This window comes from Aptenodytes patagonicus, chromosome 15 (genome assembly GCF_965638725.1).
Source record: "Aptenodytes patagonicus chromosome 15, bAptPat1.pri.cur, whole genome shotgun sequence".
NCBI lineage: Eukaryota > Metazoa > Chordata > Aves > Sphenisciformes > Spheniscidae > Aptenodytes > Aptenodytes patagonicus.
The window spans coordinates 10,967,452-10,991,116 of NC_134963.1; the positions used below are offsets into that span (position 1 = coordinate 10,967,452).

At 40.0% G+C, this 23,665-nt stretch overlaps 1 protein-coding gene across 4 annotated transcripts in view; it reads left to right on the forward strand.

The window, feature by feature from the left end:
* Positions 1-23,665, forward strand: part of DGCR2 (DiGeorge syndrome critical region gene 2) — a 50,378-nt gene that overhangs the window by 507 nt on the left and 26,206 nt on the right. For 2 of the 4 annotated variants that reach the window (XM_076352862.1, XM_076352863.1), the window contains exons 2-3: positions 15,796-15,828; positions 20,650-20,772. In XM_076352862.1, the coding sequence (XP_076208977.1) occupies positions 15,796-15,828; positions 20,650-20,772 (156 nt within the window). The remainder of the gene's footprint in view (positions 1-15,795; positions 15,829-20,649; positions 20,773-23,665) is intronic. The other 2 variants (XM_076352864.1, XM_076352866.1) reach the window with 1 other exon arrangement.

Sequence of the window (23,665 nt, forward strand, 5' to 3'; positions counted from 1 at the left end):
GTGGCCCAAAGCCGGTCCCGGGTTCGGGGGTTGGTTAGGGCTCTGCCGGCGTCGTCTCTGCCGCTTAGGTACACTTTTAAAAAGAGATGTGACCTGGCCGAGTCGTGGGGTGAAACGTCGGTCCCCCGTGCTGGCTGGCAGGGTCTTGAGAGGGCTGCGGGTTAGGGTAAAAAAATTCATTTAAACTTTGAAAGCTTAGGTAGAAAACTACATAACCCTACAGTTAACAGTGGAAATGTGGCAGCATGACTAAGTTTTCAGGTGCTTCTTCCTTGCCCGCTTTTATGTTGCGGGCCTTGGGTGCCAACAAAACGAGACAAAAACCTCACTTTCAAAGTGCCATATGATCATGCCAAAAAGAAAAAAAACCAAACCCTGTTGCATCTCAGTTCGTATGTCATCTTACTAGTTCTGTTTTTGTTCTTTCAGGGAAATAATTTAGTGATGGAGTTTGTGTGGTAGCTGCTAGGCACAGTGCTTTAAAATGTTAAGATGATTAATTTTCAAGAAATAGTTGGTTGTTGCTGGTTGAAAACTCCTGCTTTTCTAGCTACGTTGCACAGTTGGAGTTTCTTTTCAGGTGTTGAACTCACTTGGAGCTTGGCAGAGCCCTCGCGTATCTCGGGCTGCTCTTGCCAAAGAGCATCAATAGCCAAAGCGTGAGGCTGCCTGGAGTGGCTTTGCAGGTTTGGAAACCGTCCTCCCATCACTCAGTGCAACTGCTCCGGGGTGATACTCGCTCCTTTGTAAATAGGAGAGTAAGAACGATGGTGCTGTTATTGTAACTTTGAAATCTCCTTGTTCTCTCTCTTCAAAATAACTTTTATGACCCAGACTAATAAAATGTAACAGTATTAGTGAACTGCGTTTAAGCAGTTCCCAGTACAGCTGAAGCACAATTGGGTCATAGGCAGTCTTATTGAAATAACTTAGATGTTGAAACTGCTCTGCGTGTGCCTTGTTTTGTTTTAGCTTGTTTTTTTGGCAGTGCAGTGTGTATATAGGGCTTATGATATGCTCTTAGGTAGCAAAAAAAAACCCCCAACATGGAGTTGCTAACCTAGTATTATTACAGCTATGGGCTTTTACATGGGAGAAGGTACTATGTAAAACTGATTTCAAGCAACTTCCTTTATAGCTGGCACTACGTGCTACAGACGGCGGAATTGCTGGTTGAAAAGTTTCAGCAGAGATTCATAGCTGTCTGTGTACTTTTACAGGTGGGCAGATTTGACCCTGAACTCTGTTGGTGTTGAGCATTGTAGCCTCCTAGAAATTAGAAAATGGCATTCTCCATGTTGTATCAGAACATTTGTTGCTCCAGTTTGATGCCAAATCTCTGTCAGCAGCTGATGCTTGATGGATGAAGGCAAGTTTTTCACTGAGGTTTGCTTCTTTAAGGCAAATGAATTTTTTTCACTGGTGCTCTAATGTATCTACTTTAGAGATTTGTGGTGCTGTAGCCACACTGGCAGAAGTATCCTTCTTGTGAACAAACCCTAACTCTCGTCCGCTCAGGTCATACACCACTGGCTTTGAAACCTGTAGCATTAGGATTCCTCTATGGCAACTCCATATGCATTCCTTGAATTCTGCTCAAACTATTTGTATTCCTGAACCTTAATGTGAACTAATCCAACTGGATGTAGTGTTGCAGCTGGAATTCCTTGCTGCATGAGGAATTTCTGAATTCCATTTGGAATATGCTCATCCATCCTGTTTACTTGGAGGCTCCGGGTGAGTGTGGTGGTTGAGCTGTCCATGGTGATGCCTCTCCTTCCTCCTCATAAGAGAGCCCATCACCTCAGGGTAGCCTCACATCTTTTTGCCAATGTTGTTTGCTTTTTAGCTTGCTTCATTTAATATCTTGAATCTACTGTCTCAAATAGATCACCCGTTCAGTAGTTTAAATAGTATATGGGTTGATCCTGAAACAAAAGATGCAAATAGGGAAAATCTGGTTCATGCAAGTACAGAGGATGTACAGAACCAAATTTGTCATTTTAATCAATGGTGAAGAAGTCTCCCTTGTCTTTTTTGGGGATGTACATGGATTTCCTCAGAAAGAGTATTTGGAATTAGAATTTATTTTCCTAGTGGTATTTGTTTTTCTTTTTGCTTCTTTAAACCTGTGTATTGTAGCAACTGTCTTACTGGTTTAGAAAGGATGCCTGCAGCTTGCTTAGCTTAAATCTGTACTTGGAGCTATCAAATGAGTGCTGCAGAGTGATGGGAGGTTTTACGTACTCTGAGATGAATGTGTAGTCCCTTCACAATTCAGTCCCAGCGAATCAGGCACCTCTTTGTACTTCCATGTTAATTTGACACTAGCTTTGTATCCATGTTCTTGCTGTGCTCTTCAGATAAATAAAACCTTCTTTTAAGCCTCCTCAACTGTAGTATCTTTTCAGGCAGTGATTTTACGTGGACCTATTTTTTCCGCATTTAGGGTGAGATGGGTTTTAGTAAATTAGGAGAGAAATTAATTAAAATTTCCTTTTTTTCCTGATTTTTCCATCTTGGTTACATGAGTCTGTTTTATGCTACTGCCATCACTAACAGTGTCAGGTACATCCAACATACCATGACATCAGCCCTAGCTGTGGAGACTTGGGTTCCTGAAGGTACCGTGGGCAGTTAGAATTTTCTGAGCCCGTGAACTTTTACTGGTAATTTTGTGCCTTTGAGAATCTCTGCTTGGATTTTTTTCTGTCCCAGTGTTTCCCTCTTTCCCATTCTGACTGTTTTGACCATAAGCTGCTGGTTTTGACTAGTTGCCTGCTGTATAATGCATTGTTGAAAGAGTTATTTTTTTTTAAAGTAGGGCATTTCTCCTTGAGTTGTGTTACTCATTATGTGTTTGGAAACTGCTGAATGTATTGGACTTTTCCAACTATATGGGTGTACAGTGAAGGACTAACTTAATATTTCCTTTAAACACTTACTGAATTGATTATATCTGGTGTTCAGACACTTGTTTTTGGGGATATTTACCACAGTAGGGTTTGGCTTAATAATGTGTTTTCCGGGACAACTTAAACCATCTGCTTCAGGTTATCTGACTAGCTGGCTGAAAGCTGTTGTCTTTATGTGAAGAAATATTTCAGTGGTGTGTTAACTGACTCACAATAAACTGTACTGGTGCTAGCTTGGATTTAGACCGAGTTTCTGAACACTAGTACATTTCTGTTGGTTGTCGAAAGAGCATCAGAGATGTAAATTGTTATGAATTCAGTTTTGCTGCACAGTTTGAGAATATGTAAGAAGCTCCTGTTTCTGTTAGCATCTCATTGCACAATCGAAAAGCAAACGTTTCGGTGTCTTTATGTAACATTGGGAACTTAAACAGTCTGGAATGATCAGGATGACGTGTTTCAGAATAGTGTTTAGAGGATTAATTAAGATCATCATCACTAAAGACAATAACATGTTTTCATATTTCTCTAACAAGATTCTGCTGCTTGCTAATGGAAAACACTTAAACATGGTCAGGCTTTATATTGGATTTTGTTAGTGGTTTAGTACAGAGCCTTGTGAATGTAGGTCATCGGGCTTTCTTATTAGAGCATTTGCCAGGCAGCGAAAAGCCAATTGAGTTTTCATTCTTGCAGCTTTTTTCCTCCACTTCAAAACTAGCTAGAGGAAGCAATTTTATTACCCAAGCTCTGTTTTTAAAAATTTTGCACAACTTCCCTAATCGGCAATGCTTAGAAAGACTTGCCAGCGTGAGTGGTCTAACTAAAAAGCCCCACAACTTTAGTTTAAAGTTTGAATTTTTCATACGCTTTGGTGCTTGCTTGTACACAGCTGGCGGTTATGCTCTTACTGGTGGGCGTTGGTATCTTGACACAATACAATTGGCAAGTGTGTTTAAATTGCCAATTCCTTCTTGTCACTTAGTCAAAAGTTGTAGGTCTTAAATGCGAGGCAGAACTCTTCAGAGTAGAAGTCTAAACAAACTCATAATCAGCATCGTTTCAAGGTGATCCACTTGTGTGCTGTGACTGAATGTGTCTGGTTTTGGCTAGTTGAATTATATTGGTTAATTCCACTGGAGACCCAAATACGTCAGTCATAAAATGTGACCTGGGCTCAGCATTCCTCTGCTCTAAAGGGAGTTGGTTGGTAGGTGAATAGAAGCCCTTATTTTGCTTTTTATTCACTGTCTCTACCTTAGCGAGAGCTGTGGTGAGTAATATTTATTCGGTTCCATGTCATTGCTAACTACAGTTCCTGTCTTTGTATTTAGCTGAATTCCTAAGTGAGGACCTCTAGGTGTGAGGGGCAGAAGGGTTTTTATCACACCTCCTGTTAGTTTTGCTGAAAGTAGGGCTGGCTTATCTTCCAGTTTTACGTTCCCCCCTCATCCCCTTACTTCTTAATCTACTGGTTTTAGGGTTTGTTTTCTTCCTACTGTTACGTATTAGTGTGCTCTTTTCCTGGTGTTCGGTTCCTGTGTTCTGCTGTTTGCTCTTGTTACCTGATGTGAAGCGAGGCTGATGGATTTGAAAAGGCTTTCTTGCAGCTGCTCTCAGCGTAGCAGAGAGACAAGGCAGAAGGTATCAGACCTTATTAGCAGGTCTGATACTTTAAGACTGGTAATTCCCAATGTTAATTATAAGGCAAAATTTTTGAGGTGCGTGTTGGTTTGCTACTAGCCATGGCTACAAAGTAAAGGAGAAGAAAGGAGTCAGCAGGCAGACGGCTGTTTGCGTGCATTGCTCTGGTTCTGAGAAGTAATAAAACAGAAGGGGAACTTGGGGGTTTGCAAACACACGACTTCTATGTCCCCACAGTAGGTTTGGGAATAAAGGACGATTAGGCCAGAACAGCAGAAGTGATGGAGAAGAGAGGACTGCTGCAGCCTCTCTCTGTAGCGGGAGGAGGCAGCTGTGGAAGTGCTGCTTCTTTCTCAGTAGTCAGGGTGAAAGGCACAGCTAGCTTGAAGAGAGAAGAATTTTAGATACTAAGTATGAAAGGTGTAAAATCCCCCAGTGAATGTCAGAAAACCAGCCAAGACTTCAATGAATTGTTCCATCCCCTGGAATTAGCTTTGTTAGGGCTGGTTTTGATGTTGAATTGTAATGCAAGAGTAGTAACTACTGCTACAGTCCGTCTTTGAGTAATGCCTGGGTCTCTGGGTTTTTACGTGGTGATTTCTTGCAACTTTTATAAGGTCTCGTTTCATCCTATGGGATGCATATCAATAACTTCTTTTGTGATTAGCAGAACTTCCTGTTGCGCTCGCATGCGTTGCACCGCACAGAGCCTGCGTACCCCAAATTGAACTTCTGGTACCTGAAGCGTGGCCAGAGCAGAACCTGGAACCAGCTCAGTGGCATCGCCACTCCTGCCCTTCAGGGCTTAACATGGGCACTCGAGTTTGTTTTGTATTTTAAAATGAAATAAGTGTGTGAGGGGTTCTTGCACTGATAGCCTGAACAAGGAAGTCCCTGAGATAGAAAAGAAACAGATCACGGCTAATGGCAGGTTTGTTGAGAGGCTCTGCTGATCTTTGCCTGTGTCATCTCAAGGGCTAACCTGTGATGGGAAAAGGCTTGCTAATTTTTTGTTCTATGTAGACTCATAGAAAGTTATGGCTAGAAGGGGTACTAAGGGATTGGGTCATCCGTCTTCCTGTCCCAAAACAAAATCTGGTAAACGTAGGCAATTCCTGAAGGATATTTGTCTAGCACATTTTTAATGATTTCCTGTGATACAGACTCCAAACACCAGATTCTTTTGGTAAGTCTAGTTGCCAGTCTGCTGCTTGTTCTGCAGTTGCAGCTTATTATTCCTGTCTAAATACAGTGCTGTGTGCATGTCCCTCTTACGCTACAGTTTTAAAGAACATATTGACAGTTTCTCAAGACCGTTCAGGTGCCAGGACCCACCAGTTTTTCAGCAGCGATAAGTGCGGTGGGTGCCTGGCAGTGCCTGTTCTTCCTGGCTTTCCACTCTCTGGAAGGGTTTATGTACCATTCAAGATCTTTGCATGGCAGGCTCACACCTTTGCATTGTACTTCCAGTGGTGGTTTTGTAGAGAACCTGTTGAGTCAAGGAGAAACCACAGATCGTTTGTTAAAGTCATTGATTAGCTGTAGCAGAACTCTAGCAACCGAGTTGCTTGAAAACGTGAGTTCAGGATTAACCTTTAATCCGCATCCCCCAAACTGTGAAATCCTCTGGCATCTTGTGGTTTCCTGTGAAAGTTTTAATTTTGTCTTTGTATTAAAGGATCAGCCTGCTAATTCTGGGTTTGATGAACAGCATTTTAATGGTATTTGCCTACCACTTAGATTATTTAGAAATACAATTTTAAGTTTAATGGAAATTTATAGTTGCCTCATTAACTATAGCTAAACAAAATAACATTCAACTTCTTAGTTAATTAAAATTGATCTGACCATTATATTTAGCTTCTGTTCTGATTAGTGCTTGACAATTGTCAGCCAGCTCAGTGGGTGGAAATGTAGAATTAGCTTTTGGTGGCTGCTCTTGGGACATTCCCTGCTCTTTTTGTCCTTTAACTTACTGATGTTTCTTTGTCATATTTTCATTTGTGTAACATTTTTCCTGTGTTGTCTTCTCTTTCATATACCTCCTCTGCTGTGCTTCCTCATACCTTTCCCACTCTGAGACCAGTTACTTGGGGTACCCAGTGGAATTATTTGGGAACGAAAGCTAATAGAAAAATGGGATTAAGTGCTGTTTCTGGGTAGAATGATGCTGGGTGTTCTGGGCTGGCTGCAGCTGTGTTTTCTTGAGGGAGCTTCAGATGTCACTTTGAAATGCTGAAGCCTCCATTGGTTTGTGTTTTGACGCTCAAATCTGCATTGCAGAGTGGGCAATAACCACAGTAGCTGAGGTTTGAAGTGGGTGAGTGCAGCCCTTAGATCTGTATGGAGGGAGGTCAGCTCCAGCCCGGACTGTGGCTCTCCCAGCCCAGCTCTGCCCTCAGATCTCTGTGGGAAGATAGATGGGGTGATACAAGGGTAGGTGCCAAGCATTGCCTTTGCATGAGTGAGAAGAATTTTACATAAAACTGAGTTAGTGTTATCCTTCAGTATCTGTATGTTTCGTTTGTGCTAATATTTCTTTAGCAATTTAAATAAAAAGATTTCTTCTGACTTAAAACTAACATGTCCTCTTTTATACACTTTAAAAGAAAACAAATAATACTGCTTCTAACATCTGCTTGGTTTGAGTTTGTGCCCAGGTAGCATTTTGCCTTGTGTATGCTAAACTTCTAAAACATGTTACAACTTCTTTTAATGTAGGGATGGTCAAAACTGCATTTGTGTTTTCTCTCTGTTGAATTTGTGAAATTTTTTGTTAGGCTTAAATTACTCTTTACTGATTAAAATACTGTAACATAAATGTACTCTATTAATGAGATCTTGGAAAAATCTTTCTGAAAGATCTTGCAGGAGTGAGATCCAAGTGCAAAGACTTAATCAGAGGTATCGTTCCCCCCCCCCCCCCCCCCCCGTTCTGGTAGTAAGCAGATTGGAGAGTAATTGTCCAAGGACGCTATAGTATATGAGTGCTCATCTGTGTCTTTCTGAGCAATAATGGAGTTGAATGTAATTTTTCTATTGATGTGACAGCTAAAACATGGCAAAGATCAAGTTTCACGGTATAGTACCTGACACACGTCCATAATGGAAGCTGGTTGAAGAGCTGAAGAGCGCCAGCAGTACTTGAGCTGTTAGAAGGTGTGGGGAATGAGAAAACTACTCTTGAAGGGTTAAGTGGCTTTTTATAAATGGGTTGGACTTTTATTTGCTGACTTCCGATAGAACTATTAAAATTAGGGGTTTGATATATGAAATTTCTGTTCAGGTATTTGTTTTACCATGGAAGAAGAAAGCACAGTATCTCGTACAATGTGGACAAACGCAGCAGTGACTAACATTGGCTGCATTCCTGCCATGTTCGGCTTCAGTTGAGCAGGGGAATGCTATTCAAAGCATGAGCCATTTGCTCCAGTACACGACAGCCACTGCATCAGCTACTGTGCAAAGGATGAAACAGGTTTTCTGTATGTGAGGTCAGAATATTTCTGTATGTCTAATTTTTGCTTTTAAGTGTTCTAGGTGCTTGCTCATCAAGTCTTGCACAAGATGTGAAGAAAAAAATGAAACAGGAGCAGAAGGTTTTTTTAGTGTGACCTGCATTTGGATAGTGCTCATGTGTAGGTTTCCTGTCTCCCTGAATTGTTAGATTCTTGTTTAAGACCATGACCTTCCTTAGGGCCCTGTAGAGAGCTTCTTCCATGTTAATTTGGTTTTGAAATTAAGAAATGGCGTTAGTTTTTGGAGAGTGGAGTGGTTAAAAATATCTGATTTCATAGGTAGGATTTTGTCATCTGTTTGGCGTTAAAGACTATTGCAGTTCCTCGTGTTTTAATTCAGCAACGTATTCTAAATACATACTTGGCATTAAATTGTGTATTTTCATTAGATTTGTTTGGGTTGCTCATGTGCTGAAAGTTTAAGGATATGCTTAAATACTATTGAATCCTGTACTAAAAAAAAAAAAAAGACAAGATATTAACTTTTTTGTTTTCCTGCAAAGTAGGAACATGTGTTCTCTTTTTGAAAGTAAATGGGCTTGCTAACTAATACTGTTGAAATCTGGCAATTCTTACTTTCTATTTAATGGTGGCTACAAATTAGCCTTGATTGCACTGACAGTTCTTGAATTGCTGTTATCATGTTTCATCTGAATTCTCTTCTTGTTGAAACCTGATCTAAAGAAAATATTAATACAGTTCATGTAAAACTTTGGATTTAAATTTTTCTTTCCTCTGTGGAAAACTCTGATCTCTGTAGAGTATTTGTTGGTTTTTAGCCGTGCTTTTTTTTTTTTTTTAACACCTACAGTTTATTTGGTCAAAGGGAATACAGCTTCTTTCCCTGGTGATCCTTCTTAAGTGAAAACTGTTTTGCATAGGAACAAGTATTGGTCCAGACTGATAGGATGTGTACTTTTATAATCCTGAGAATACAGTTGGTTGGAAGAAGAGAGGAACTATTTGACATGCTTAGATTTTTTGGGGGGTAATTTTGAGGTAGGCAGCTACCAGGTAATAGCTTAAGATACAGAAGTACTTTCTGGATTACTTTTATCGGTAGTTTTTCTAGATCGCTTTTTAGAGGCTTTCCAACAAGCAGCTTTTCCAGAGACTGTCAGAAATGGGAAAAAAAAGAAATGTTCCTGGTATTCAAATACTTCTGATTACCAGACTGGTCCTTCTAGGGTTGCTGGCACCACTGTGTAGCTCTGAACATCCCAGAGGTGACTCTGAAATGTACTGGAGATCGTATTGGTGAAGGACCAGTACAGATGCCTCCTGGGAAGAGAGAGGTGCAGGTAATGCTGAAAACTTGTGAAGACAGAGCTGAGAACCAGATGCTTTACCCTTGTTCAGAATAACCCCAGCTTTGTGAAGAACTTTAGATGAGCAAGAACAGTATGTGTACATTAGTATGATGTTTTGGAGTATTTAGATGCAATGGAGTATGAGGATCTTGTCGTAAAAGCTGTGTTTAGAAGAAGGTGAAGGTTTGAGAAGAGGATTGAAGATGGAATCTGGAAGTAGCTAAGCTGAGGTACCCATGTAATTTAAGTGTTTGTGGTGTATGTGGGATAATCCATCTGTCCCGACCTGCGTATATGGATTGTAGGGGAGAAAGTACTGTTTGTGATGGTGCTCTTTTCTGGACAGAATTGATGACTTGCTGAGTATTTCACTACTGATGTTGTCCTTAATGGACTTTTTCTCTGTTGCTGCATTTGTTGGGAGAATTAATATGTTGTGTGAGTGACTGTATTTAAATTCTGTGTGAGGAATAGTGCTATATTTCTTAGCACCCATGAGCATGTTTCATAAGCAGTGGGGTTTAATGAAACCTGGACTCCAATGGGCTTGTCTCCTATGTCCCCATACTTCCTCTGCTGTAGCACCCTTGCCTGACACCACTGGTTTAATAAGGCTGCGTCTTCCCCATGTCCCCTCTGTCTGTCCACAATACGTCCTGTGGCACGAGGAAGCTGGGAGTCCTGCAGGGTCTCGTGCAAGGGTTCGGTTACCCCAGCTCACCACTTCCCTCTGCTGCCAGCTGGGAAGCCACCCCACCGCGGTGACAGCGCGACACGCAGATGTGCTGGTGGGCTGGCAACTGCTGAACAGTGCAAACCACGTGAGGGTTTCCTGCCCTCTGAAGTTCAAGGTGGTCATCGTTTCCTTCCCCTATGCTGGCTCTAGGCTTTCTAAAACTTGCACTGCACACTGTATTTTTCTGGTCTTGACTTCTTTCTTAAGCTTGCTTAAAATTGGTTAGTGAATTTAATTGTGAGGTGTGATTGGCACTTTCACTGAGCCACTTACTGCTCGGGCTTTCTTTAGGGAAAGGGTCAAAAATTTGGTGCTGCACAGGTTTAGGTCGCTTGTCACTGTTGTACTAAAACACTTAAGTCCCACCTGAGACTGTACAAAACATCTGAAGTCCTGAACAAGGTTGTTAGTGTAGAGGAACTGTAGGCTTCAATTTTGATTAGAGGGTTCTTGAGTACCCATGGCTTTGGTTTTGTTTGCTCTGAGTGCTTTTTGTGTCAGTGCTATATTTTGCTTTTCCCTTCTGTCTATTTACTTACTAACATAATATAACATTTTTTTAGGGGGGGGGGAGATGCAAGCCTGTTGCTTAGCTGGTATCCTCACTGCTATGAAAATAAACTTTTTCAGTCTGGAATGCTGCATTGCCTAATTCACAGTATTCTTTCGGCTTAGTTCAAGTAGCAAGTTTTGTTTTCTGTTTGGTTTTAGCAGTACTGGGGAAATATATTTTTTTCTGTTTCAGTTTTAGGAATAAGCGTCCACATTCATAAAGCACAAAGTCTGTATTTTCTAAGTCTTAGGAAGTCATAACCAGGGTTCCCATGCAAGAAGCTCTGATGTTGTTGCTTTGGCTGAATGCCAGGTCTCTTGCACTGCCTTAGCTTTTTTTTGTTTTGACCCCCCCTCCCCGCCCCCCCTTACTGGCCTTGAGTTTGCCCTCCAGACAAATAGCAGACAATGAATTGCAGTGAATGACACTTGTGAGCAAGGAGAAACTGGGTCAGTTCCAAGCTCGTGCAGAGTGTAGGTATAATACCGATGAGGGGAAGGAGACTGCCAGCGTTCCTTACCACGCTGTAAAATCTTTTGATGGATGTTGGGTTCATCTAGCATAACTTACTATGACAGAACACTAGGTAATACAGAGTGTTCATTAGAGTTATTCATTAAGGATTTACAGTTTTCAACTGGAGTGCTGTCACAATTTTAATTACTTCATGAAACTGCATGCTGAGGTCTTGCAGAAAATACCAACAACTCTAATATGTATTATTTATTTATTTTTTGAACTGATGTGTTCCTACCAAATGGGATTATAACTCCAGAATCTCTAATTTTCAGGATCTGGAATTAAGTTTGAGAATAGGTATGGGTTGCGTTTGGCTCTGTACATAGCACAGGGCCCTTTTGGTTTCCTGGGCTCTGTGCCGTTGTGCTTTCATAGCCTCCTGTGCACGCTCAGGCCATGACCAATGAAAGCTACCTGACCTAAGTATCATGCTTAGGCACATTTTCAGTAGCACAGGTGAACGGCTGAGCATTGTATCTAATGTGGAGCTGAACGTGAAAACAGAGCGCTGTGTTCTTCTGTAGGCTTTTAATTTGAAGAACAGTAAACAGAACTAATTTTATTGGGGAACTTTAATAAACTTAATCTATGGAATGGATAATTGTCTGATGGTGACTTGTGAGCTTGACAAACAGTTTTCTTCTCTGAAAATAAGGTGGTGTTATCATAGTCTGTTTTTCTCCTACTGCGGCTTTGTTTTAAAGTACTGTATGTGCTCACTCTGCTACATTGAATGCAGCAGTGGGTGGGGTAAGGATAAATCTGAAAACATGTAATGGAAGTAAGATTCACCAAGTGACATAAAGAAACCTGCTGGGAGATGAATGGATAGCGAAAACTTCTCCGCGATCTGGAGCTGAGGGGAAATACCACTTAGGTATGGCTTCACTTGCCTGAGAGCAGAGCCTTTGCGTGGGATCAGTGATACCTCAGAGACAAGTTAAAAACAAGAAAACCTGTTCAAAGACTGTGTCAGAACATCCTCAAGTTTGTAGTCAGCTTATCTGTCACTGAAAACCCTTTGTTCAGCAACAGGCTTCTGGCCACCAGGAGCAGAGGCTGGGCAGGACTGCCCTGCTGTTTACAAGCTGGCAGACTGTCAGCAATTCTGTGTGAGGTATGGTACCTGCTCCGGTGAACTTCAGCAGTGGACTCGAGAGAAACCCAAGTTATGAAACCTGCTTTTCAAGTGCAGAGGACTAGCTTATGGACAGTTTTTTTCACGTGTCTCCTGAGGATTAAAATCAGAGAACCATTGTGGTATTGTTGTATTTGGAATATTAAGAATATTTCAAAGTTTCTGTTACTTCAGTAAATACGAGTCTAGAGAAATATTGGTTACGCTATGCTTCCTCTTGAGCGTAAATATTAGATATGGAGCTGCATGTGTGTTTGATGGTTAGGGTGTGGTGTTTCTTTTGTTGTTGTTTTGTTTCTGATGCTTGTTTGCAGGCATTTATTGAGCACTGATACAGAGTAAAATCTCCAGGAGCTAAGGAGTTAGGGGGTTAGGCTTCTGGCTGAAGATGCTAGGATCTGATCATGCTTGTATAGTTTAGCATGGGGCAGGATATATAGAAATGGTGATTTAAGAAAAAAAAAAAATTCAATTTTAGTAAACTTAAATGTGTTAAAATATGAAAGGATAGTGTAACATGTACATACAGGTCTTAAGTATGTAAGTTCAGTATTATAAAATATAAGAAAGACCTGTTGGACAAGTTAAAATCTGAATAAGAAGAGTTACTGGCCTAAGCACCTGTAGTTAAGAGTTTTTGTTAATGCTTAATCGGCTTTTGATAGCTGTAATTGCCTCTTGAAATCTGAACAGAATATTTTCTTACAGGTTGGTTCATCTGGTTTGGGACAATGAGTGACTTACACTGAGAAAGCAGGAAGTTTTTTTTGTCTTCTGTTTTCCTTCAGTCTGTAAATAAAAATGATGCCAGAGGATCTACCAGATCCAGTCTTGAGAAATATGACCAAAATAAGCGAAGTACACGTGAGGTACACACAAAACTGCCATTGTTCGTTAAAAGCTTACGCACAAAGCCAAACCATGTACTTCAAGCTTATCTTTTCCAATACATACATTTCAGTTAGAGTAATAGCTTATAATTGAAATAACATTAAATGCTGGGTTTGTGCATTTAATCAAATTTCAATTTCCATACAAATGAAGCTCAGCAGACAAGAACAAAGAATTAGTGTGGCAAATGAAAAGTGGCATTTCCTTGTATTAAAAGCTAAAATAGATTCAAATCTATACTAGCTATGTAAATGCTAAAACCTAACATGCATCCATAGTCTTAGTTACCAAAAGAATATCTTAATGTATCAGAATTTACTACTGGTGAATCTCTTTAATAAAGAGAAATTAAATCATTGCAACTAGAAGAACCCGAACTTTCATAATCAGTGATTGCAGTCACTGAGTTTACTCTATGTATCAAAGCATGCTCCTGAATTGAGACTTATATTTTAGAGGCTTTAGTTTAGAGCTCTGGCTCCTCATCTGTATTGTTTCATGCATTTACCCACCTCTTAAACTGTGAATTGACAAGGCATTGAGTTTTTTGTAGCACTAGTGGTTTATGTATCAGAGTTAGGAACACATGGTTTATTAGTAAGGGGAATCTTCTGTCTGTCAGGGATACATTTCTACCTTAGAAGAGATTGGGCTTTCTAGTCTTCCTTTTTCCACTGGTTCCTGTAGTGGTAAACTTCAGTGTCTTGGAAATACACGGCTGAAATTTAGATTTTGAAAACTTTGTGTTCACCTAATGTTTTACAGGAGGTGTCTATTATGTGTACCTGAGACAGGGCCTCTGGCATTTTTATTGGATGTAGCATTTTTTTGGGCTGAATTCCTTTTGTATCTCTGTCTTGAATTGAGGGAGGATAAATAATCCTGTGAAGACAGTATCAAAGCATTCTCATTCACGCACCAGCTTATCTTTGCAGAAGTGTTTTGATGGGTAAATAGTGCTTGTAGACTAGAGAGGTGCTTTTCTGAGGTTCATGGGCAGTTGGCTTCTGTCACTTGGCAGAAATTTTTATAGCTTGCTGGTTTTTGCCCATTCACGAGAGCTATTTCCACCCCTGCTGCTTCTCTTACCCCTGTGGTGGTGTGACCTGGTACAGCTCTTCGTGGGTCAGAGCTGTGACTGGTCAGTAATCAAAGCTTTTCTTACAGTATGGAGGTGAAGGTCCCAGCTCTGTTCGCAGGGCAGCTGCTGGTAGCACAGGGCTGAAACTAGCTGTTCTGCCTGTGAGGAGACGTGTGTAATCCCAGCATATCAGAAAATGTCTTCTATTAGAGCTAATATTTAAAAAAATAAATTAAACACATTAGTAGATGTTCTAGCTTCATTGGCAGACAACTATTATGAGACCCCAATTCCACATTAATTGATGCTGGATCTGTACAACTATATTTCTGCTGAATTAGTTGGAGCATGCAATCTTTCTGGTTGCAGGGGGACAAACTGTAGCTGATCTGACTTAAAATTAATGTGGACAGACAATAGCTTCATTTGATCTGAAGCTTGTTGTTTCAAAGCCAACTCATCAAATTCATTCAGAAAACTGAACTAGCAAGATGAACTTGTACCGAATCAACACTTTCTCGTGTGCCTATTACAGTCTTGGTTTGATATTGGAAGCTCTAAAATGAGATTTAATGTGTTGAAAAGTAGTCTCAGATACTGGATATAGATCCTCACTGCCTTTCTTTCAAATAAAACAATTATTGAGTAACTAATTATCCCTTATCTCTTGCATAACAAAGGGGAAAATGAATAAGAAATTAGTTCCAGTCTGAATGCAAGTAGGAGGTGTCCTAGTCCAAATGCATGTCTGAAAGACTTAAAATGAAGCAGAAAATACAGGTTGCAGGTAGTGTAACGCCCAGGGCAGCATGCTGACCAAGTGCACATCTGCTGCAGGAAGGATGCACTGTGACTTCCCAGCACTTGGGCTCCAGAAGGAAAACATTCTCAATTACACGGAAAGATTATACGAGATGATTAAACCTGAAAGGGCTTCCTGGATCATTTTATAATGGCAAAAAGGTGTTTGTTTTATGAAACATGTGAAGCTGGCTGGAAATTAAAGCAGGGTGGGTGGGTGTGTATTTTATTCATCTGTCACGAAGTCCTTCCTGTGGATAATGCTTGTTGTAAATGTCTATTTTGAGTACTTAGCAGAAAATCTGGAAATTAGCGTGCTGTAAAGAAAATTTAAAAAGCTAGTTGAGCCCTGTGTTGAAATACGTGATGAGTGCTGGGAAGCACCTGGCATTTAACATGTAATTGGAAAAATCTTTGGAACAAAAAGCTTTCTGTAAGAGTGTAAGCAACCACCTTGAAAACTTAGTTTTTTCCTGTATGAAACCTAGATTTTTCTGTTAGTCAAAAATCTTGTCTGTTTTGTCACTGACTAACTTAGAAAAATAATATTTGGCAGCTGAAGGAGATGAAGACTTCTTGTTTGTGTGGCACTGTTTAAATTTATTTATAATCTTGCCTGTTATTTGTGGTGTTTGATTAATTAAGTTTCCAACTGTTTTGTAAGTTTTCTTTTAAATTTCAAATTACAGGTCCACGACTAGCTTTGGCAAGACTTCTTTCAGGTGAGTGACTCGTGGGCAGGTTACATTATCTAATACTGTGTCCCAACAAATTGGTATTGGGTTTTTTGGCCTTCACTTGACAGTAAGTTTTATCTTGGGTTATATATTAAGCTTGTAGAACAAGGTCTACATGGTCTGAACCTGATTTCAATTTTTCTTCTCTTTTTATATGAAGTTAAGGAGTTTCTTGCTCCATCTGGCCAATTTGTAGCTCTTAATAAACTGTTGCTAGAGATAACAGGTGACGTGTTACCAGAGAATGCATTGTTATTAATTGTTGATATTTCTGAAAGACAAATGTTCGTTCAGGTAGGAGTGTGCTGGTGAACTGGCAGGTTGCTTGGGTTTTCGGGAAGAAACACGGTGGTGGTGTGAAAGCGTGGAAGCGCAGTCAGGACAGCTGACTTCTGCTCATAGGCTCATCTTATCTGTAGCCTTTGGCAAGCTATGTAATTTTTCTGTACTTTGTTGTAACCACTGGCAGAAGGATGCAGTGGTTAGCGAGATTGTTGAGGGTTAACATTCTAGAAGTGCTTTGAGACAATAAAGTGAAGAGACTGTATAATGACACCTTGCTGCTTGAAGTGTTTTTATGTTCTCACACTGCTTGAACTTCGTGATGTTTTGTAAGTTTATATCATGTACAGTGCAAGAACTGCAATTGCTGCTATTTCAGTGTTTTACATGCCTCCCTTCTTCCCAGCAAATGCCAGATGAATTTAATTGCTCTAAAATGAGATTTCAGTCTACTAAATTTTGTTCTGTAGCATAGCAAAGACTGCATCTGATCCTTAAAAGAAAAAGAAGCCTTTTGTGTTAGAATTTCATATGTGAATCATAATACTGCTAATGTAACTTGTCACATTGTACGTGAATGCTGGAGGTGGTTGCATTTCCATTTTTTCGCTTCTAGGCAGTTGTTGATGCCGTTAGCTAATGTCGTATCGGTGCCTCTGCTGCAACAGCTGCTTGCTTGTAGCTGAACTTGTGCCATTACGTATTTTCAAACAATATTGAGAATACAAAATGTTTCTGCTTTAACAGCTGGTGGAAAATACGTGGCTTTAGTGCTGCTGGGAGGTAATGGTTTAAGATACTTTCATGCTCATCCTTCCTTGCTGTGAGTTACCATCAATAGCTATGAACAGTGTGGGATATCTGACTTTAGGGACAGAAGTGGGACTGGTATTTTTGAAACTTTGCTGTTCTTTTGAAGAACTGGAAATCTTATATGGGTGAAGAAACAGTTTTTATTTACTACACTCCTGGAAAGTACAAAGTCTGACCATGTGTTCAGTGATTACTTGCATTTCAGGAAAGATGGATGGTTACATTGTGTTGTACTGGTGTTCCCTACTGCTCATACTTCATGAATCCTGTTCTGCTGCTGGTGGCGTGACTTGCCTTTTCTGCAGTAAAGAGACAGGCTTGAAATGTTTTCATTTTAATGCTGTTTTGACTTAAAAATAGGCTACTGAAATGAAATGCTTGACAGGATTGTGGAGACTAGCACCTATCCTGTGCATCCTCACCTCTCCCAAATTTCTCTGTTCCTTGGCCGAGTATCTCACAGGTTCATTATAGGCTTCCATCTATCTTTATGTCTCTATCTTACCTCTGAAGGCTCCTGCCCTGGCTAGCTGATGTGCTGTGCTGTGGGAGTCTTGAGCCCGGTGGGCAGGGCTGTGCACGGCTCATGGGGCTGAGGGCATGGTGTCGGCAGGCGGCCCTTGCGCGCTCCAGGCTGTGCTGCTGAGCTGCCTGCCCACTGCCGTATCTTGTCCGGATGACAGCCCACCGGTATGCGTATGTTGGGGCCTGAGTGGAAATCTGTACTCCATCAATGGCAAGGGGTGTCTGAAAGAGCTGATCTTAAGCATCAGTCCTCAAGGAGGCCATCAGCTATGTCCAAACCTACCCTGAGCACAAGTGAGAGAGGCGGTTAGATTTTCTCAGATGATTGTATCTTGTTTCTCTTTGTGCTAAACCACAATAGACAGCATGTAGAAGCAAAACAATTCAGATGAAATTCTTCCAGAAACTGCACAATGATTTAGGTAGTTCAATAACACGTGGGGATACGGGCCCTGGGTTAGGATGGCTCAGGAGGTGTTATTGGCAGTGTTTGCAGAATATGGAGATTTTCATTTCACAGTATTTCTTTTAGTGTCACTTTTTTCCCCTCTGCAATAGAATTGCGTAGCAGTTCGTGTTCCTTGGTCTGAAATAATTAGTGCATCTGACATAGCATGGTTTCCATTGGGAACAATTGTTCAGCTGGTTTGAGTGGTGTTTTAATAGAAATGTTTTGTACTCTTCCATGTATCCACATTCTTCAGAGAGGAGTGTCATACAGGAAGTAATGACATTACGGCATGTAACTGGCATTTTTTTTTAATGCCCATAATATTGGGATGGAGTCATCCTTTTATCTGAACCAGTCATATGTAATTGTACATAAAATAGTAATAGCTGTATGAAATTGTAGAGAGACAAAAGTATTCTTTACTGTTTTTCCCATGTGTACATTGGCTTGTAGTGGATGCTGCCTGCGAAACTAGAGGGCTGCAGAATAGCTTTCTTCACAGGGTGTGTGTGTGACTTCCATTAAAATCAAGCAGTAAAAAAATTAAGAGTTTATTTAAAGTATCAAATTTTGAATTGAATTTTGCCATAACTGCAGGTGGATGCAGTGGAAACCTGGAGCTGGGGTGAGGATAACCTTTCACGTGTTAAAATATCTACTACAGGCTCCAGTGTAAATTCTGTACTTGAAACCGCGATAGTAGCGCGCAGTGGAAGGTTTCTTAGAAAGTTCTGACATTGCGCAAAAGTGGTGAAAGAAGCTGCAATGATTTACTGAAGAGTTGACGCTTTCCTGTGAACTTGAAATTTGAATAGTTTTAACTTCAGCTTGAGGTTTTGTGTTTGTTTGTTTTGGTCGTGTCCCCGTCCCGTCCCCCCCGTCCCCCGTCCCGTCCCAACTTAAAGATAGATTTTTAAATTTTCTCACTTGCTACATTGGGCAAGTGAAGCTTAACCTTTTATTTCCCTAATCAGGGGGAATAAAAGGTTTTATTCCCCCTTTCCCTCTTTGGGCTACATAAATTACTTCAGTTTTTGTTCTGGGTGGGGGGAAATAATTATGACCTGAGCTGGTAGACTGATTTTTTTTTTTTTTTTTTTACATTTCCACTGTACTCATTCACTGTTAGCTGTTTGGACTGAGTAAAACTCTAAATGGGTGAAAGTACTCTTGTCTTGCTGTAAGGTCTGTTGTTGCCGTCAGTAGTCTGTCAGGTCTGTGTGAGTTCTTAGCCATTTTGTGACCTGAATGTTTGCTCTGAGTAGGTGGTTGCTAAGAGGATGTGCCCACTTCTGTTTTTCTAGAAAAGCAGGTCTGTGATTTGAAGAGGAACCAGTACTAGAACTGGATTTTAGTCTAACATAAAATTAGAAGCCTGTTATCAATATCCTATACCAATTACTAGGTGTAGGGGCACAGCTTTTATTGAGAGTGCATGATGACTGGTTTTATTATGCCTGGTCATGTTGTCTGAAAACTTAAATGTGACCTCTGTCTTGATTTACTTAGACGTGTTTCAAGAAGGTAACAACTGTAATTACAGCTCTTTTCTTAGGTTGTAAACTGTGGATGGGAGAATACATACCTGTATTTTAAATTTTCTTTTAGAGGTTTCTCCCTGCAAAACAGTCACCTGCTTGATTCTTTCAAAATCAGGGATGAGTGTGTTTTACTTTAAAAAAAACCAACAAACCAAACCCAAGTGTTTTAAAGGTGCTTGTTCTCTAGACATAGCTTATCTGGGATTATTGTAGCTCCCTGAGAGGAAAACGTGCTAAATTGTTCAAAAACACTGGTTGGAAAATTGACAGCCACCACCCAGAAGAAAGATGGACGGTGATGGTCTGGTGTGAAAGTGAGCCTATGGATGCTAATGGCGACTTGCAGACCTGCCATCTGTAAACAAGCTTAGAATTGTTCACTTGTGTAGACAGATTCCCCCCCCCCGCAAAATGTTTTGAGGGACACAAAATGAAGCTGAATTATTAGGTTCTGGCATTTGATAGATGGAATTGATATAAAAAAGCTTTGAAAAAAATTGTACTTTTTATAATGCTAATTAGGTTTGACAGTATAATGATGGCAAGTAGGCAGTACTCTTGCAGAAGCAGGAACTACATGTTTGCAGATATTGACAGTTTCTTGTAAAGGATGTGTTCGTATGGAGAAATTCTACAAAAGAGCTTAAGCTAGAAAGTGAAAACAGGTTCATGGATATAGAAATTGTTTTACAAATAGTTCTATGAAATGGTTCTAAATCAGGCTGGACGTTTGTGCAAGTCTAGCAGGTCCTGGCATACATAGTGATTGGAGTGGAAATAGGATTCTCAATTTATTGTGTAATCTAGCACTTAACTACCATAGCATGTTTTTGTTGAACTTTGGTTCTGAGAAAAGTGAACAAGTCGTCCTCAGTGCCCCACAAGAAGTAAATGGGTAACGTATGGTGATAGCTGCTCACATAGTATCTTTATCAGGAAGTTTTTTACTATGGATGTTTGAGAGAATTATTTCCCAAGCACTGGAATCTGGCCCTCCTGTGTATTAAAACCACAAACGTGAAGTTTAAAACACAGAAGCGGTCTGAAATGAAGCAGTTTTTAACAGGCTGAGTTATCCAGAGGTTTTGTCCATTACGCTTCAGTGATATGTTACATGACGGGTGATTAATGTGTACAAACTTGCAAGAATAAATAACACTTCAAACAAAGCACAACTTTCTTCTTCTTTCCTAGAGCTCCGCTGTACCCCAGGGCAGTTTGCGTGTCGGAGTGGTACCATCCAGTGCATCCCTTCAAATTGGCAGTGTGATGGATGGCCCACCTGTGAGGATGAGAGTGATGAAGTTGACTGTCCGGGTAAGTAAAGCTGAGAAGACTGCTCATCCCAGTGTCAGCTTGTTTTGCAGCAGTACTTTGACTCTTTAAGATCGCTTGCTTATTTTTATTTGAAAGTGGAGATTGTTTGGTAGAATCGTACCCATTATTAACAAACTTTGAGTTGGTGTCTCTTAATTTTGTGCAACTAATGCTACAAACAGTTTTTTGCTTGTCTGAATTATCCTTTGATTCTTACAGTCTGAGTAGGTATCCTGGAGATGAGGAGAGTTTGTAATCTAAAAAGAGACTTTCATGGCGAGGAAAAAATCATGTTGCAGTTAAACCGAAATGACACATAGGCCCATGGTTAAATTCAGAATTACTGTTTTGGTTGTATGAGTATATCACTCAAACTATGCTGGGTGGCATTGTTGGACTTAGGTAGAGAGCTTGTTTTATTGCTCCCTGTTCTGATTATGCTTCTTGTGCTTAAGCGGAGAACTTTGTTCTGCCAAACAAGCTGGTGTATTTACTCTTCATAAACTCTTGTGATAATATGCTTTCAGGAGCCTATCACCAGCAGTGGTTCTCCGCTAAAGCTACTGGATACTGAGCTGTCTTTAAAAAACAAGAAAACAAAAATTTTTTATTTTGAATATATAATTGCAATTTTGAACATTTTCATTTGTTCTTGACAAACAGGCCAGTGCAACTTCCCCCAAAGTGAAGGGACCTGTAATAATTTTTTTTTTTTTTTTTTTTTTGCTAAGAACAATGAAGCAGGAACTTGAAGGCATGAATTCAACTGTGGCATAATTCAAAACTCTTATCTCTACAGTGTGAATAAATTACATTCAAAAACTGTTTTAAGAAGTTCTTTGCCACTGAACTACTTAATTTGCTTGGGAGAGAATCACATGAATTTTGCGGCATTGTCATCACAGCATTCAGTCTGTCATCATTCTGGGTTTTGAGCTATTTTAGAAAGGTGCTACAAAATAGTAACATTGGTATTTCACAGCAACAAGCTCTTCTAAATATTCATATTTTCTAGTGGAATTAGAGAAGTAAATCTAACGCTCAAACTTTGAAACTGTGCTATAGTTAGCCATCTCCCCAGTGCGTGCTACGCACAAATAATTAAAAGAATGTGTTCATTGCTCTTTTTAGAAAGCTTTTGGCTAGTCTGTGTGAGTGTATGTATTTGCAGCACAGGGGAAAAAACTGTTGGTAGTTTCTTCTGACATTGAAAATTAAGCTGTGCCATTGATATTCTAAGGATATTCTTTACGATGTGGATGTCCTAAAGAAAGATGCTTTTATAGTTGTGCTGTTACCATTTTTTCAGCTAACTTTGGCCAAATGTGAAAAACTAGAGAACTAATAAAATTCTGGATATTAATGGAAGTCAATGACTAGGGGAAAGCAGAGTCACTTTAATGTTTGGATTTACTTAAAAAGCACTGAAGGCTTCACTTGTGGGAATATTAGAACATCCACATTAGAACATCCACATGAGTAGAAAACTGTATTTTTATCTTCTCTTGTTGCCTGGCATATTAGTCGGCAATTTAAGTTGTTGCATGGAGGATGCAACAGAATGATGTTGACTCAAGGACTGGAGTTACAAAGAATATTTGGTATATGGCTAGGAAGAGGATTTCATGAAAGTAACATTTCTCAGTAGATAGACTCTGCTTTTGTGCTTGGGGTGTAGGTCTCACTGGACTGTGTGGCCTGACATGATGAGAACAACTTTAGGTTAAGAAATGAAAGGAGATGTGTGGGAGAGACTTGATTCATTACCATGTCTGTATGCAGGAAGAGGAGAATAACATACATAAAGAATACTAGAGGGGTAAATGATGGACAGCATAGAGAAGAAAAGTATTCCACTTGATGAGAAGAGTAATTGGATAAGTAATTGGTGAAAAGGCTGTGCTCAGTAGAACAGCCAGAAAGCTGGGTGTGGCATTTATGAAAGAACTGAGATATTTGCACAGTAATGCAAGGAGTGTAGCCAGCGAACCAGAGGAACAAGAAGTACTGGTGTAGGGTGTAAAAACTCTATTATACCTGTAACAAAAAATCGGTGGGATAGCGTTGTGACCTGAAATGGGTGTTGAAGGGCACGTGTAATTCAGAACTGTCAAGAATAAGGACAGGTTGGTGTGCTGGAGTGCATGTGAATGGTGTGCTGGAGTATAAAAAGGAATAGCATGAATGAATGTAAATCTATAGGCCAGAATAAGTTTGGAAGAGCACAGTTTTCTTATGTTGGTGAAAGCAATACATATGTGACCAGTCATAGGAGAGACTAAGTCCTGGGACGTTGACCGGGGAGCTAATGCTACTAATAATAGTAGCACATAGTCATACTTTGGAGTGATAACTTTATTCTTTGGCCACTGAATTAACAAGAAATGATGCAGCTTTAAACTTAGAAAATACCTTTGGATTTAGATGAGCAATCATGAGATGATTCAGCTAAATTTAAATACTTTTTAATTAAGGTTCTTAATTTCAATAAAAGCAGACTGAATGCTAAAAGAACTAGTTAGTGAAGCCACCTGGACTTGTGAAACTTGGAGAATTAAAATATCTTTAAATTAAAAGGTATGAAATCTCTCTGAAGCATGAAAAGAAAGCTTGCAAGAAAGGGCTCTGAATCTGGTTGAGAAGCTTGTTACTTTTCAGCCTTTGAGCTACTAATGGCACACTCCAACGTGAGTAACTTGGAAAAGATCAATGGCAGTGAATTAGGGTTTTGTGGTGGTGATGAAGGTGTGTTTCAATGACTACTTAGTCATGTTGGTATTTTCAAAGGTTTAATACAAAGCCATTGTAAGTTATTTGGCACTGTTGGTTTAGTTCACCTTTTTTAGGCCTATTTCATTCATGTTAGTAACAAAGCTCCTATTAAAATAAGAGG